The sequence below is a fragment of the Hypanus sabinus genome, chromosome 2 (assembly GCF_030144855.1).
Source record: "Hypanus sabinus isolate sHypSab1 chromosome 2, sHypSab1.hap1, whole genome shotgun sequence".
Classification (NCBI taxonomy): domain Eukaryota; kingdom Metazoa; phylum Chordata; class Chondrichthyes; order Myliobatiformes; family Dasyatidae; genus Hypanus; species Hypanus sabinus.
Genome location: NC_082707.1, coordinates 9537235 through 9550875, shown reverse-complemented (window position 1 = coordinate 9550875; position 13641 = coordinate 9537235). Strand labels below are relative to the sequence as shown.

At 44.1% G+C, this 13641-nt stretch overlaps 1 protein-coding gene across 1 annotated transcript in view; it reads right to left on the bottom strand.

Annotated features, from left to right (window-relative positions):
- LOC132402895 (uncharacterized) overlaps positions 1-9556 on the bottom strand; it is a 75647-nt gene extending 66091 nt beyond the window's left edge. Inside the window, exons 1-12 of the mRNA XM_059985968.1 lie at positions 9452-9556; positions 8725-9323; positions 7809-8370; positions 6456-6655; positions 5966-6346; positions 5566-5852; positions 4880-5160; positions 3269-3406; positions 2935-3191; positions 1550-1634; positions 1279-1347; positions 30-274 (exon numbers count right to left, since the gene is read on the bottom strand). Of these exons, the coding sequence (XP_059841951.1) occupies positions 30-274; positions 1279-1347; positions 1550-1634; positions 2935-3191; positions 3269-3406; positions 4880-5160; positions 5566-5852; positions 5966-6346; positions 6456-6655; positions 7809-8370; positions 8725-9323; positions 9452-9551 (3204 nt within the window). The 5' untranslated portion in view covers positions 9552-9556. The remainder of the gene's footprint in view (positions 1-29; positions 275-1278; positions 1348-1549; positions 1635-2934; positions 3192-3268; positions 3407-4879; positions 5161-5565; positions 5853-5965; positions 6347-6455; positions 6656-7808; positions 8371-8724; positions 9324-9451) is intronic.
- Positions 9557-13641: the final 4085 nt, after the last annotated feature.

Genomic DNA, 13641 nt, shown 5'->3' with positions numbered 1-13641 from the left:
AAAAGACACTTAGCACATCCAGCCCTTACCTTTACCACACGCCCCTTCCCGAGCGTGATTCTGTGATTGGAAACCTCAACGTTGACTTGTCTCACGTAAGACACGTACGGGTTTCCGCCTCTGTGCTCATTTGCAGCTTCAACTTTGAAATAGGGCAGACTGCTGTTGGTACTGCACAGTTTTGATAAGGTGTACGTGCACGTTCCCATAAAGTCGTGAGCTTGGCCATCAAAGGTCATATAGTGAGGATCTCCTTGTACTATGCAGGAAGACTCTGAAAACAGCAAAACAGTCAGAATTACTCTTGTTATTACTGACATACTTCGTGAAGTTTGTTGTTTACTGTAAGGAATACAGCACAACACATTCCAAATTACTGCAAGTTAGAAGCAGAAAATAAATAAATAAACAGAAGGGGAAATGTGAGGTAGCATACACGGACTGTTCGGAAATATTACGGCAGAACGATAGAAGCTGTTCCTCAAATCCGAGTGTGGATCTTCCATCTCTTTCCCAATGGCAGTAATGGGGAGGCATGCCCTGATGGCTTATCAATAGATGCCAACTCTTTCAGGTACAGACTTTTGAAGGTATCCTTGATGATGTGGAGGGTTAGTCAGCCCTTGTGGCTAAAGGGATCAGGGGGTATGGAGAGAAAGCAGGTACAGGGTTCTGAGTTGGATGATCAGCCATGATCATACTGAATGGCGGTGCAGGCTCGAAGGGCTGAACAGCCTACTCCTGCACCTATTTTCTATGTTTCTATGTTTCTGAATGTACTGGCGATTTGCATGGATCTTCTCGGGATCAGACTATGACCATTTGCATTCTTTACCAAAGAGATTCATGGGACTGATAACTCAATGCAGATGATAATGTTTAGATTTACAACTCAATTAACAGATGGCATAGTCATCTCTGGAGAGGGAGAGTTGAGGAAATTGAGGGTAGAGTGAGAGGAGACAAGGAATTTTCTTTTCACCCAAAACGTGAACATTAGTGCTCAGAAAATGAAGACCTCAGAACAGCGGTCCATGCAGTCACAATTCCCTCCAAATGTTGACAACTCACCAAGTATGCAGATGAACTTGTTTAACCAGAATTATTAAGATGGAAAACTACAAGAAGCAAAAGACTACAAGGTACTACTTTAGCATGGCATGCCTGCGATGGGCTGAGAGGCCTCCTTCTCTCCCAGGAATTTCTACCATTCTGGAAACCTCCAATATAAACCGCACCACAAAGATTCCACATCACATACACATTGCATTCCCATACCTGTAAGGGCGGGCGTTGTGGTACTGGCTGTAGTTGAGGTGCTCGTAGTTGTTGTCGTTCCACAACCCTCTGCAGGAATAAAATAGTACAGACGCAGAACAGATTAACCTTTATAACAGAATCACATCATCTCACATTTCTAGTTGACTAAAGCATGGAAAACCAAAAGACAACCACAGCATGACAGGAGCAATGCAATTTTGTTGAATTAAATAAGTGCCGCTATTAGTATTGTTACAGTGAAAGCAAGCGCCGAGTACAACAGACCCACCTCCACAGCATCCTACGTGAAAGGAAATGTCATCCACAGCAACATCGCTCCGGTAGTCTTGGCCACGGACCGCCTCCAGGAGGATCTGTCAGAGAAAGCAGCAGAACTTCAGCAGGAAACAGCCAGTCAAGCAGCACGACGGAAGCCCCAAACTTGCATTTCACTTCAGTAAATCATGGGTGCACAACAGTTCTGAGACTGTGATGAAATCATTCAAGAGAGAATATATCCAAAAATTATTTGAAAAATAACTGCCGGCTCTTCAAAATTGTAAAGCACAGAAAGAGTGCAATAAGCGGGTCATATCAGGCAAAGGACAGGAAATTCAATTTCACCAACAGCACTTCTATACGTCCAAAATAATTCCATTGACATTTCAGTCTATCGCAAGACTGAAATGCCAGGGGCTGGGAGAAGAAAGATCAATCATTTGGACAACAGGAGATCCCAATTTCAGTGTTAAAATTTGAGTAAGTGTTCTGAATGAGTACTGTTACAGAGAGAACAATAAAATTTAGGATTTAACTTGTGGAAACTATAGAAAGGGTGCAGAGGAGATTTACAAGGATGTTGCCTGGATTGGGGAGCACGCATTATAAGAACAAGTTGAGTGAACAGGGCCTTTTCTCCTTGGAGCGACGGTGGACGAGAGGTGACCTGATAGAGGTGTATAAGACGATGAGAAGTATTGATCATGTAGATAGGCAGAGGATTTTTCCCAGGACTGAAATGGCTAACACGATAAGGCACAGTTTTTAGGTGCCTGGAAGTGGGTACAGAGGAGACGTTAGGGGTAAGTTTTTAACATATAGAGTGGTGTGTGCGTGGAATGGGCAGCCGGCAATGGTGGTGGAGCTGGATACAATAGGGTCTTTTAGAGACTCCTGATACGTAAATGGAGTTGAGAAATAGATAGGTCACCGGAGGTAATTTCGAAAATAAGTACATGTTCGGCACAGCATTGTGGGTCGAGGGGTTGTATTGTGCTGTAGGTTTTCTGTGTTTCTGCAGAAATCTTTGGGTTGGGTAAAAAGATGCATTCATATTTGTGTATAGACAATAAAGTGCAAGGTTTCAATTAATTAAGAGCTGTGTCGGGAATTCCCTAAAGTGGATCACTGGTTGATAGGTCTACAAATTTTGATGGACTAAAACTCGTTGATTGCAAGGGGAGAGGAAAGAGAACAGTGGCGTGCAGCATTAAGAATATCTGCAAACTCATCAACTTTGGACAGTGTGGGAAATGCACTAAAATTTTGCAATCATTTTCACCCAATGCAAACACCATTGGGTACATGGTGTCTCCATTATGGTTTATTTACCTGGACTTGTATGAATTAAAAAATCATTTCAGTGACTTCTTGAATATTATCCACGCAGCCTACCTGAGAACCTCCAGACAGGTCAAGGTCAACCTGTCCTTCAATCCATCGGTTTCCCTTATTTCCTGAATCAGACCACTTCAGCACTGCTGTTCCGCTTTCAATCTGGTAAACATTCAAAGCCATGCGCTGACCTACTCCATACATGTGGTACCAGAATCGCATGCAGTGAGCTCCTCTCTCCGCACATGGAACACTGACCAGATGGGCTCGGTCTCCTGGTTGGCCATCGTTGCCTTCAATGTAGATGTAGTAACCACCTGCAAACACAAGAAGGTTTATTCTTCCAATAGAAATCAGGTGCACAGTGGCTGAGCAGCAATCTCACATCACCTACCTGCTGTGGTGTGGTCAAAACTTGGTCCTGTGTTATATGATGGTGTCGGCCCTCTGTTGCGTGTCCAGTCCAACGTATCGCTCTTGGATTGGGCCCAATGGCACAGGTCTTTGTCAAAGTTACAATCCAGTGGACAACCTGCCGAGTTCAGAAAGACAGACATTCATCGGAATACTCTCAACAACTGTTGAAAATATTCAACACCTTACTATTGAATCAAGACACTGTACAGTCGCTCAGTACCGTACTTTACGGGAGGCACCAGAGGATTAAGACTTTTAATTTATCATTTATTATTACAATGGGATAAGAGTCCTTTATTTAAGATTGAACATCATTACCATTTGACCAAGGAGAGACTCTCTGAAATATTTCCCAATGTTGATAGTTATTGATGTAAAACTGAGATAGCTACATTGACACATGTGTTCTGGTCATGGTCTATACTGGAACAGTTCTGGAAGTCATCTTCTCGACAATTTCTAAAACACTCGGAGTTAACCTGCAACCTAATAACTTGACTGTGCTTTTTGGAATAATTCCTCAAAATATCCATGGTATTTCTGTGTCTAACCAACATGTTATTGCATTTGTTACATTGATAGCAAGGAGGGCCATTTTGTTGAAGTGGAAGGATATATCAGCTCCTACTTTGTCACAATGCTGCTTCTCAAGTGATGCTATGTCTTAGTTTGGAGAAAATTAGAAGTGGAACCTTTGAAACTTTATTTGATTTTGAGAAATGATGGGTCTCATTTGCTCGCTAGTATCATTTGAGCTCATTGATAGATCTTCTCCATCATCTAATTGTAAGTTTTTTTGATATATTTTTCTTTCTTGCTGGCGGTTTGATGTTTATTTTTAGAAGCTTTTTGCATGACGCATGGCTCCGGGGTTGCACTCCTAATGGTTTTCCCCACACTTTTCTCTTAGTAGAGCTATTTTATATTCACAAAATTTTCGATCTTTAAGATAATTTCTTTTTTTTTCTTTCAGGCATTGTAAGTATTGTTACTTTGATGTATTTGTGTTATTTTTGAATAATATAACAATAATAAAAAGATTCAAAAAGAAAAGACAATTAATGAGGACAGGCTATCACTCAAAATCTAGAGGGAAAGGAAGAACAAATTACGTTCCCTGTTAATCAGACTTCAGTGCCAGTCAGCAGAGATGTTTATTCAGATGCCATTGTCAGCTTGAAGGACTTGCTACTTGCTGCAAAGTACTCGGGTTTCTGTACACTGAGCCGGAAGGCTCCTTCAGGAGATATTGCGCAACTTTTACCGGTCTATTACATCGTGGCATGATGCAGTCCCAGAAACGTCACTGATGGCAAAAGCCTCAGCTTGCATCAGGAACTTCAAACATTAAGAGTATTAACTCTTGAATACCTTTCTCAAAAACAATCCTTCATTCATCAGTGGGGGACAACATGTAAACTACTAGAATCCCTTTGCCCAACTCTCTGCAAAGCAACTTGCATGGAGCTGATTGGGCAGCAAAAAGCTTGGGTTTCCGATGGAAAATGACTTTTGTCTCTTAACTGGGTTTCTCCATTCACCACATGCAGAAGTAAAACAGAGGAATAGATTCAGAGTTTGGACTTACATTTCTCAGGACAGCCACTCTGCTGCCTCCAGTCTCCCAGCGCAACACCAGCTGCTTCACAAGCTGAAGCATAAGACTCCAGCATGTTGCACATCTGAACAGAGTCTCCGCCAGTCACACAATGATCGTAGACGCAGCTCTCAAAGTAGAGTTGAGGTGGGATATGCCAGTGGCACTCTTCAAATGGACCAGGGTTAGCCAAGACTATTTTACAGTATCTCACTGCCTCTTCGCTTGCTGCTGGCTCGCATGGAGGTGGAAGTGGAGCTGTTTGGTTACACCTGTGCAACAGAAACAACCTCTCACTCTTCTCAAATTTAATTTATCCCATTCAGTCCTCTCCAAAACAGAAAGAAGCTTGGAAGGCTACAGGCAGGGCTTGAGAGAAAAATACACCATGCCATCAGAATATACAAGGAACAACATGACTCCGTTACACAACTGAAAAGACTGAAAGACATCCTGAAATCAACACTGGAAATATCTTTACATTTCTCCCCTGTGTGCCCTTGTCATTCAAAAGAACAATACACTCGTGCTGATTCGAATTATCTCCTTGATATCGCTTCCTTGCCCCAACATTGTTTAGATTCAAGCAACATTGCCACTTGCTGCAACAATTTTCAGGACTTGAGGAGACATTTTGCTAGTTTTTCTTCACGTAAATCACACACAGCAATACTCACGGCCAGTCATCGTCAGTAACTGTCCAACTGTTCCCAAATTGGTTTGAATCCAAGGCTAGTATTCCATCAGGTTTCAGGAAGTCATCCAGTTGGTCATTGGTGTAGGTTCCACACAAGCCACACAGCTGTCCTTTGTATCTCTCGTCCACAACTACCACCAGTTGATGATCTCCGTCAAACTTCACCTGAAGACCAAAGTCGGTCTGGAGCACAACATATGACCCTAGCAGCGACAGTCTTACCGAAGCAATGGGTGTCACAGGGAGATACACCCTCACTCCATCCACCTAAACAAAGCATTACAGAGTTAGCTTCCAGAAAATCACAAACAACCCAACTGTTGCTTGACAACGTCATGTCAATGCTGAAAATTATACTCTTTCCAGTATATAATACTCACATAAACGTCCCTATTTTTCCGCAATGCAATGTGGAGGTTGTGCAGGCGCACGCTCACCGAGTTAATGGCAGTCCAGCTCGGACTACCTCGGTGCTCATTCCTACTCGTCACAGAAAATTGGACAGATGTATTTCCACAAGTCTCAGTCACCGTGTAATTGCAGGCACCCTGGAAATGGTACAGCTTCCCATCAAATGTTGTGTAGTGCGGGTCGCCATAGATGTGGCAAATGGCAGTGTCAGCGCCGTAACATCCCAAATTGCCACCCTGCACTTTGCAGATTTCTCCCGGTCCACAAGTTGCTGGCTCGCACACGATTCGGTCATTGCCAGTGCAGCGGCACCTTTCTCGACATCCGTCTTCCCAGAACATTGCACCTTTCTGGCACACAAACGGCAAGGTTTATTTCCAAAAGTGCTATGTGCTCTGATGGGAAACAGAACCTTCTTTCCATAGAAACCAAAGTGTACCACAAACACTTCCAACTTACCTCGTAGTATTTGTTCTTGTGCGTGCAACCACAGTTCTCCACAGACACGCACGAGCTTCCACTCAGGACAAAGCCATGGTTACACTCACAGTCCTCCACACAAGGCTCACTGCAGTTCCCCGAAGCAAAGCGGTCAGTGCAAGTGGCTGGACAAGCGCTAGCGCATGCGTTATAATGGCTGTTGGCTTCACACACCATACCTGAAAGCAGCAGAGAAGCAACAAAACTGTTTACACTTCAACTCAAGCTTCACAAATGGCAATTCTCTGACACGATGTCATACAGCTCCGAACACTGCTAAGTACATCGGATTCCGGTTAATTGGACCATCAGTTAATCAGGGCAGCTGCTTATTTGGAACAACTCTTAAGCAACAAAATCTAATCCAGAAAATAGCCCTCATTCCTTTCGTTTGTTTGGGACACCGTATCGCCTCGTCGGGCCAGTAGACTTCTGACAAATAATGTATAACTTGCGCGGGGGGTCACAACCTGTGGTACGCGGTCTGCTTGGAAAATGGTAAGGGACCACGACATAAAGAAGGTTGGGAACCCATGAACTTGTGTCAGCCGGGTGGACACGTGTGGCCGTTGGACACTACACTGTGCTTACAGCGAAGAGTTTTCAAATAGTGTCAGTTGAATGTGCTTCTGATCTTTGTCACTGATAATTGGTGAGAAATAAGCAGCAAGACAATTCAGAACTCTCTTGCTCACTGCGGTTTCAGGCAGTCAGGCTTGGAGATGCCAGAAAAGGCTGGGATTGAAAAGGAAATGATCTCACTACTTCAACAAATTAAGAACTACAAACAACTTGAGTGTCTCAGCAAACGCCTTAAACGTTACAATAAAAGTGAAGTTTTGAGGCATGCAATTGGCTAAAGCACTGTATGAAGGCAGTACAATCAACAACCGGTGTCTGCACTGATCTCCTTCATTAAATGGCAGCGTCTACTGAGTGATTCCTCTATCGATAACTATTGGGAACTAATACATTGATTTAGTGTACTGTAGTAGTACTGGATGGTTTCCAATTTGCTCTGTATTTCTTTTAAATACATAATTTGCTGAATAAACTCTTCTCGGACTTCCATCCGGTAACAAGTATCGATTTTAACTGATGGTGATTTGATGACAAATTCTGCCATCTTCATCATGGATGTAGATAATTTGTTGATCGGTTAAACAGCAGTTTGTCTTTTTTTTTTAATAACTTTTAATTATTTCCATGACCCTTTGGCTGATTGGGGGCATTCACTTAATTAAGCCAAAATGCACTGGTCCCGGGTGTCTCAATGAAGCGGAATCCAGTGTATTACTCCAACAGCATTTGCAGGAGACAACTCATACGTACCACAGAAAGTCGAGTTCCTCCATGGCACAATGGTCACTCCTGCTCTCTGGCAGGCATCTGAGTAGATCTGCAGGGCATTACACAGAGCTCCTTCGTCTCCTCCGGTCAAGCACAGTTCAACAACACAACTTTCAAAGAAACCATTGGTGTTGATCACAGAGTGGCAGTTTACAAATGGCCCCTGTTGACTGGTGATCAGACCACAGAAATCATCACCTCGATAGCGCTCCTCATCTGCGGGCTTACACTCTTCTGGCTCGACGGGGTCGCAACCTGGCTCGTCAGGTGGCACCTTCCAGCTATTTCCCAGTTCGTTGTCATCCTTAGCTTGCGTTCCATCAGCTTTCATGTAGTCATCCTGCCGTATTCCATTGTAGTTACCGCACATACCACAAACCCGATTAAAGTACGTACTGGGCACCTTCACTTCCACGGAATGATCAGTGTCGTAAGAAACGTACAGGCCGAAATCAGTTGTCAGCACCACGTATCTTCCGCTCCTTCTCACACTCAGGCCACCTTCGCCACGCCCAACAGGTAAGGTCTCCCACACGTCATCAACCTGTGCACAAGACGAAATACTGCATCATACAGACTGTATGGGGCCGCAGCCCTGGAGAAACAAAACAACCATTTGCACCGTACTCCTCTCAAGCCCTTCAGGCATGTCTAATGATCTTAGCCATCACATCCGTACACACTCACCTGCGTTCAGAGCCCCACTTCAGCTGAGGATAAAAAGCTCTCAATGCCGCTTTAATTAGACTCATTTCCGTCGCACTGCGCATCCCTTCTCACTTACTCGCATCTCCAGTTACAAGCAAAGTGCTTTACCGATCAAGTGTTTCCATGTCAAATGATTTTTCGTGGAGAGAGCTGTACTTTAGCAGATTTAGACTTACAGTAAGAGACTTACCAACACCCGCCGACGTTCCCGCTTCACAATCCAAACACTGTGGCCGTGAACAGTTACATGAACTTTCTGAACGTAAGATACTCTTGCGTTGCCACGATTTTCATTCTTTGTTTCAATGTTGAAGTACGGAAGGGAGGAGGAATTTCCACACGACTTGGCGATTGTGTACGTACAGCTGCCCATAAAGTGGAGGGTGGCTTTGTCAAAGGTGTTGTAATGCGGATCATTATGCACTCTGCAGATACCGTACGTGTATGGGTAGCAACCGGGGACGCCGTTTACAACTCCACAGTATGAACCTGTAGAACACGTTGAATCCCTGCACACCATATTACTGCCTGCAGAAGGACATCTACATTTTCTTGAGCAGGTATCATCTGTCCAGAGTTCAGAGCCCACTGGGTAGTGCTTTCCTTCATACCAGCAACCACACTTATCCTCTGGCACACATCGGTCATTGTAGAGAAGGTAACCACTGTCACACACACAGCCTTCCACGCAAGGTTGCAAGCAGCGCGATGGAGCACTCGGACTCACACAGGTGGCTGGGCAAGCTGAGCCGCACTGCTCATAATGGCTATTCGCTCCACACTTTACAGCTGTGAACGGAATCCATAAGGTTACACGTTACTTTCATCTGACATTCCTTCCATCAAACACTTCTCACTGCTCTCTATCTCCACTGAGTCTCACTGAAAGGTCTGGCACTATACTCTCAAGCACTTACGGCAGAAGCTCTCATTCCTCCAGGGATCCACACTCGCTCCCTCTGACTGGCATGCATCTCCGTACGACTCCAAACTGCTGCACAGAGCCTCCTGCTCCATGCCTAACGCACAAAGGTCGTACACACAGTCAGCAAAATAAGCTTCTGGGTCGACTCTCGAATGGCACCCTTTGAAAGGACCGTCTGCATCCTTGATTATCCCACAGTAATATTCACTTTCGATGATACGCTTTTCATCCTTACTGCAATTTGGTCTGATGCCAACATCAGGAGTACACCTGGGGAAACAGCAGCATCCCAAATCACAATTACTTCCAGCTGAATCAAAACTCAAAGAGCATAAAGATGGAGATTGGAAACTGGACAGTTAGTTTCCAACCGAATGGAAAAGTTGCCAGCAGCTTGCTGCCAGTCACACTGTACCTTGTGTCATTTCCAGACTGCCAGCTGTTGCCCAAGCTGACTGAATCAGGTTCCATTATTCCATCTGGATTCAGAAAATCATCCCTTCTGTCTTCATTATAGTTCCCACACATTCCACACACCTTGCCTTTGAAGAGACTCGGGAGAGTCACCTCAGCTCGATGCCTGCCATTAAACTTCACTCGCAATCCAAAACTAGTGGCAATGACGACGTACTGCCCAGACAGAGTGACAACAACACCCAGGCTGACTGCAACAGGTAGCACTGCCTCCTCCCCATCAACCTGCAAGCATCCAAATCATTCATCAATTGATTCTTCTGCAGACCTTGCAATGCACCTGACAAAAGACACTTAGCACATCCAGCCCTTACCTTTACCACACGCCCCTTCCCGAGCGTGATTCTGTGATTGGAAACCTCAACGTTGACTTGTCTCACGTAAGACACGTACGGGTTTCCGCCTCTGTGCTCATTTGCAGCTTCAACTTTGAAATAGGGCAGACTGCTGTTGGTACTGCACAGTTTTGATAAGGTGTACGTGCACGTTCCCATAAAGTCGTGAGCTTGGTCATCAAAGGTCATATAGTGAGGATCTCCTTGTACTATGCAGGAAGACTCTGAAAACAGCAAAACAATCAGAATTACTCTTGTTATTACTGACATAATTCAAGAGATATATGTTTTTTCTGTGTCTTTAATACCATACTGTTGAATTAAGGCACTGAATGGCGTTGGTCGGTACTGCACTTTATGGTAGTCAATTGACAATATTCCAAATCTTTTCGGTAGAGGACTAAAACTTGTAATGACGTCTCACCAGTGCTGAATAAAACTTCAGCATCAAATCCCTGGTCTCATATTCTGGAACTCTTGTTAACCTTGTATGTGCCTTCCACACCATCACTTCAACCTGCAAGTTTACATTTAGTGTGATTGGCACAAGGACTCTTTCCCTTTGAAGCTGAAATTTCTGAATTTTCTCCTCTTTAACAAAATAGTCCACTCATTTATTTCTACTAGTAAAGTGCATGAGAAAGCATTTTGAACATTGTATTTCAGTTGCCACTTTCTTGCCCATTCTCTAATTTTAGTTTTTTGTAGCCTACCTGTTTCTCAACATTACCTTCCCCTCCACCAATCTTCATCGTGGTTTTACATACTGACCCATATTCTCAGTTCATCACCCTTGTTCCTGATACTCCTTTCATTAAAGTAGACATATATCAGCCCATCCCACTGACTACAATTTTGCCCTAGCAACTGCCTATCATTCTCTACATGCTGCATTTACCTATACAGGATTAAGTCAGAATTGTTTCCTTCAGGGAAAATCCTGCCTGACAAACCTATTGGAATACCTTGAGGAGACTACAAATAGGATCGATAAAGAGGATGTAATGGATGTTATATATTTGGACTCTCAGAAGGATTTTGAGAAGGTGCCACACATGAGGCTGCTTACCAAGTTAAGAGCCCTTGCTATTACAGGAAAGTTACTCAGATGATTAGAGCATTGTCTGATTGGAAAGAGGCAGTGAGTGGGAATAAAAGGATCCTTGTCTGGTTGGTTGCTAGTGACTCGTGATGTTCTACAGGGGTCTGTGTTGGGACCAGTTCTTTTTATGCTTTACATAAATGAATTACATGATGAAATAGATGTTGCCAAGTTTGCAGATGATACGAAGATTGGTGGAGGGGCAGGTAGTTTTGACGAAGCAGGTGGGATGCAGAAGGACCTAAGATGGGAGAATAGGCAAGAAAGTGGCAAATGAAATTTACTGTGGGAAAATGCATGGTCATGCACTTTGGTAGTAGAAGTAAATGTGCAGACTGTTTTCTAAACAGGGAGGAAATCCAGGAATTGGAGATGCAAAGGGACTTGGGAGTCCTTGTGCAGAACACCCTGAAGGTTAACTTGCAGATTGAGTTGGTAGTGAGGAAGGCAAATGCAATATTAGCATTCAAGATGTCTAGAATACAAGAGCAGTGTTGTGATGCTGAGGCTTTATAAGGCACTGGTGAGGCCTTACCTTGTATTGTGAACAGTTTTGGGCTCCTCATCTTAGAAAAGATGTGCTGGCATTGAAGAGGGTCTGATGAGATTCACAAGAATGATTCCAGGAATGAAAGGGTCATCGTATGAGGAATGTTTGATGGCTCTGGGTCTGTACTCACTGAAATTTAGGATGAGAGGGGGATCTTATTGAAACCCTTTGAATGTTGAAAGGACTAGACAGAGTAGATGTGGAAAGGATGTTTCCCATGGTGGGAGAGTCTAGGACAAGAGGGCACAGCCTCAGGATAGAGAGGTGTCCATTCAAAACAGAGAAATTTCTTTAGCCAGTGGGTGATGAATTTGTGGAATTTGTTGCCTCTTGCAGCTGTGGAGGCCAGGTCATTGTAAGTATTTAAGGCAGAGATTAATAGGTTCTTGATTGGACATGGCATCAAAGATTACGTGGATAAGTCCAGAAAATTGGGTTGAGGAGGAGAAAAACAGGATCAGCCTTGATTGAATGGAGGAGCAGCCTCACTGTGCCAAATGGTCTATTTCTGCTCCTATGTCTAATAGACGAATGAACTGCCCCATCCCTCTGCCAAACTAGTTTAAAGCCTCCCCAAAGCTATCTGCAAGGATATTGGTTTCCATTGAATTCAGGTGTAACATGTCCTTTTTGCACAAGTCATACCTTCTTCAGAAGAGATCCTAATGATCCTCAAATCTGAAACCCTGTCCCCTGCATCAATTCTTCAGCCACACATTCATCTGCCAAATCATGCTAGTCCTACCCTCACAGGTACATGGCACAGGCAGCAATCCAGAGATTCTCACCCTTGAAGTCCTACTTTTCAATGTCCTACCTTGCTCTCTATGTCCTCTCCTCAGAACCACATCCCTTTTCCTACCTATTTTGTCATTACCAATATGTATCAGATTTCTGGCTGCTCAGCCTGCCCTTTCGTATGCTGTGGCCCCGATCTGAGCTGTTGCTGAGTCTGGTACCTGGGGGGTAATATACCATCCAAGAGTCTCTTTCACATCCACAGAATCTCCTATCTACTCCCCTAACTAAAGAATCCACTGTCACCAGTATACTCCTCTTCTCCCCTTCCCTTCTGACTCAGTGCCATTCACTTGATCACAGCAGCTTTTTCTGGGTAGGTCATTTCCCCAACACTCCCCACACCTTCCAAACTGTCCTCTAGATCGCATAACTGTTTTTGAGGGGATAGGATAGCGGTAAGCAACATTGTCTGCCTATCTCCTTTCCCTCTCCTGACAGTCAACCAGCTACCTGCCTCTTGCAACTTAGGGGTGACTGCCTCCCTGTTTCTTTCATCTATCACCTCTTCATTTTCCTGTATGAGTCAAAGGTTGTCAAGGTGCAGCTACATTTCACTAAGCACAATCTGTGAGGAGCTATAGCTCAATGCATTTTGTGCAGATGTAGTAATCAGGGAGACTTGAGGTCTCTCAGAACTACAACATCTAACATGAAGAACCATACCACTGACCTTAAATCCATTCTCTAGCTCAGCCTGACAAAGAAACATACCAGGAGCTTACCTGAACCTTCACCTCTTCTCACTAAAGCCTCAGGGTCTCCAGTAGCTCTGCTCTACACCAACAAGGGCTGGCCACCTAAACCTCACTTCTTTTTATACGCCTTTGCTAAGTGCCTAATTAACTGTGATACCTCCAGCCCATTAAAAAGTTCCAAATCACCCTGATCGCATTTCAAATCTAATGCTCACTCAGCTCCAA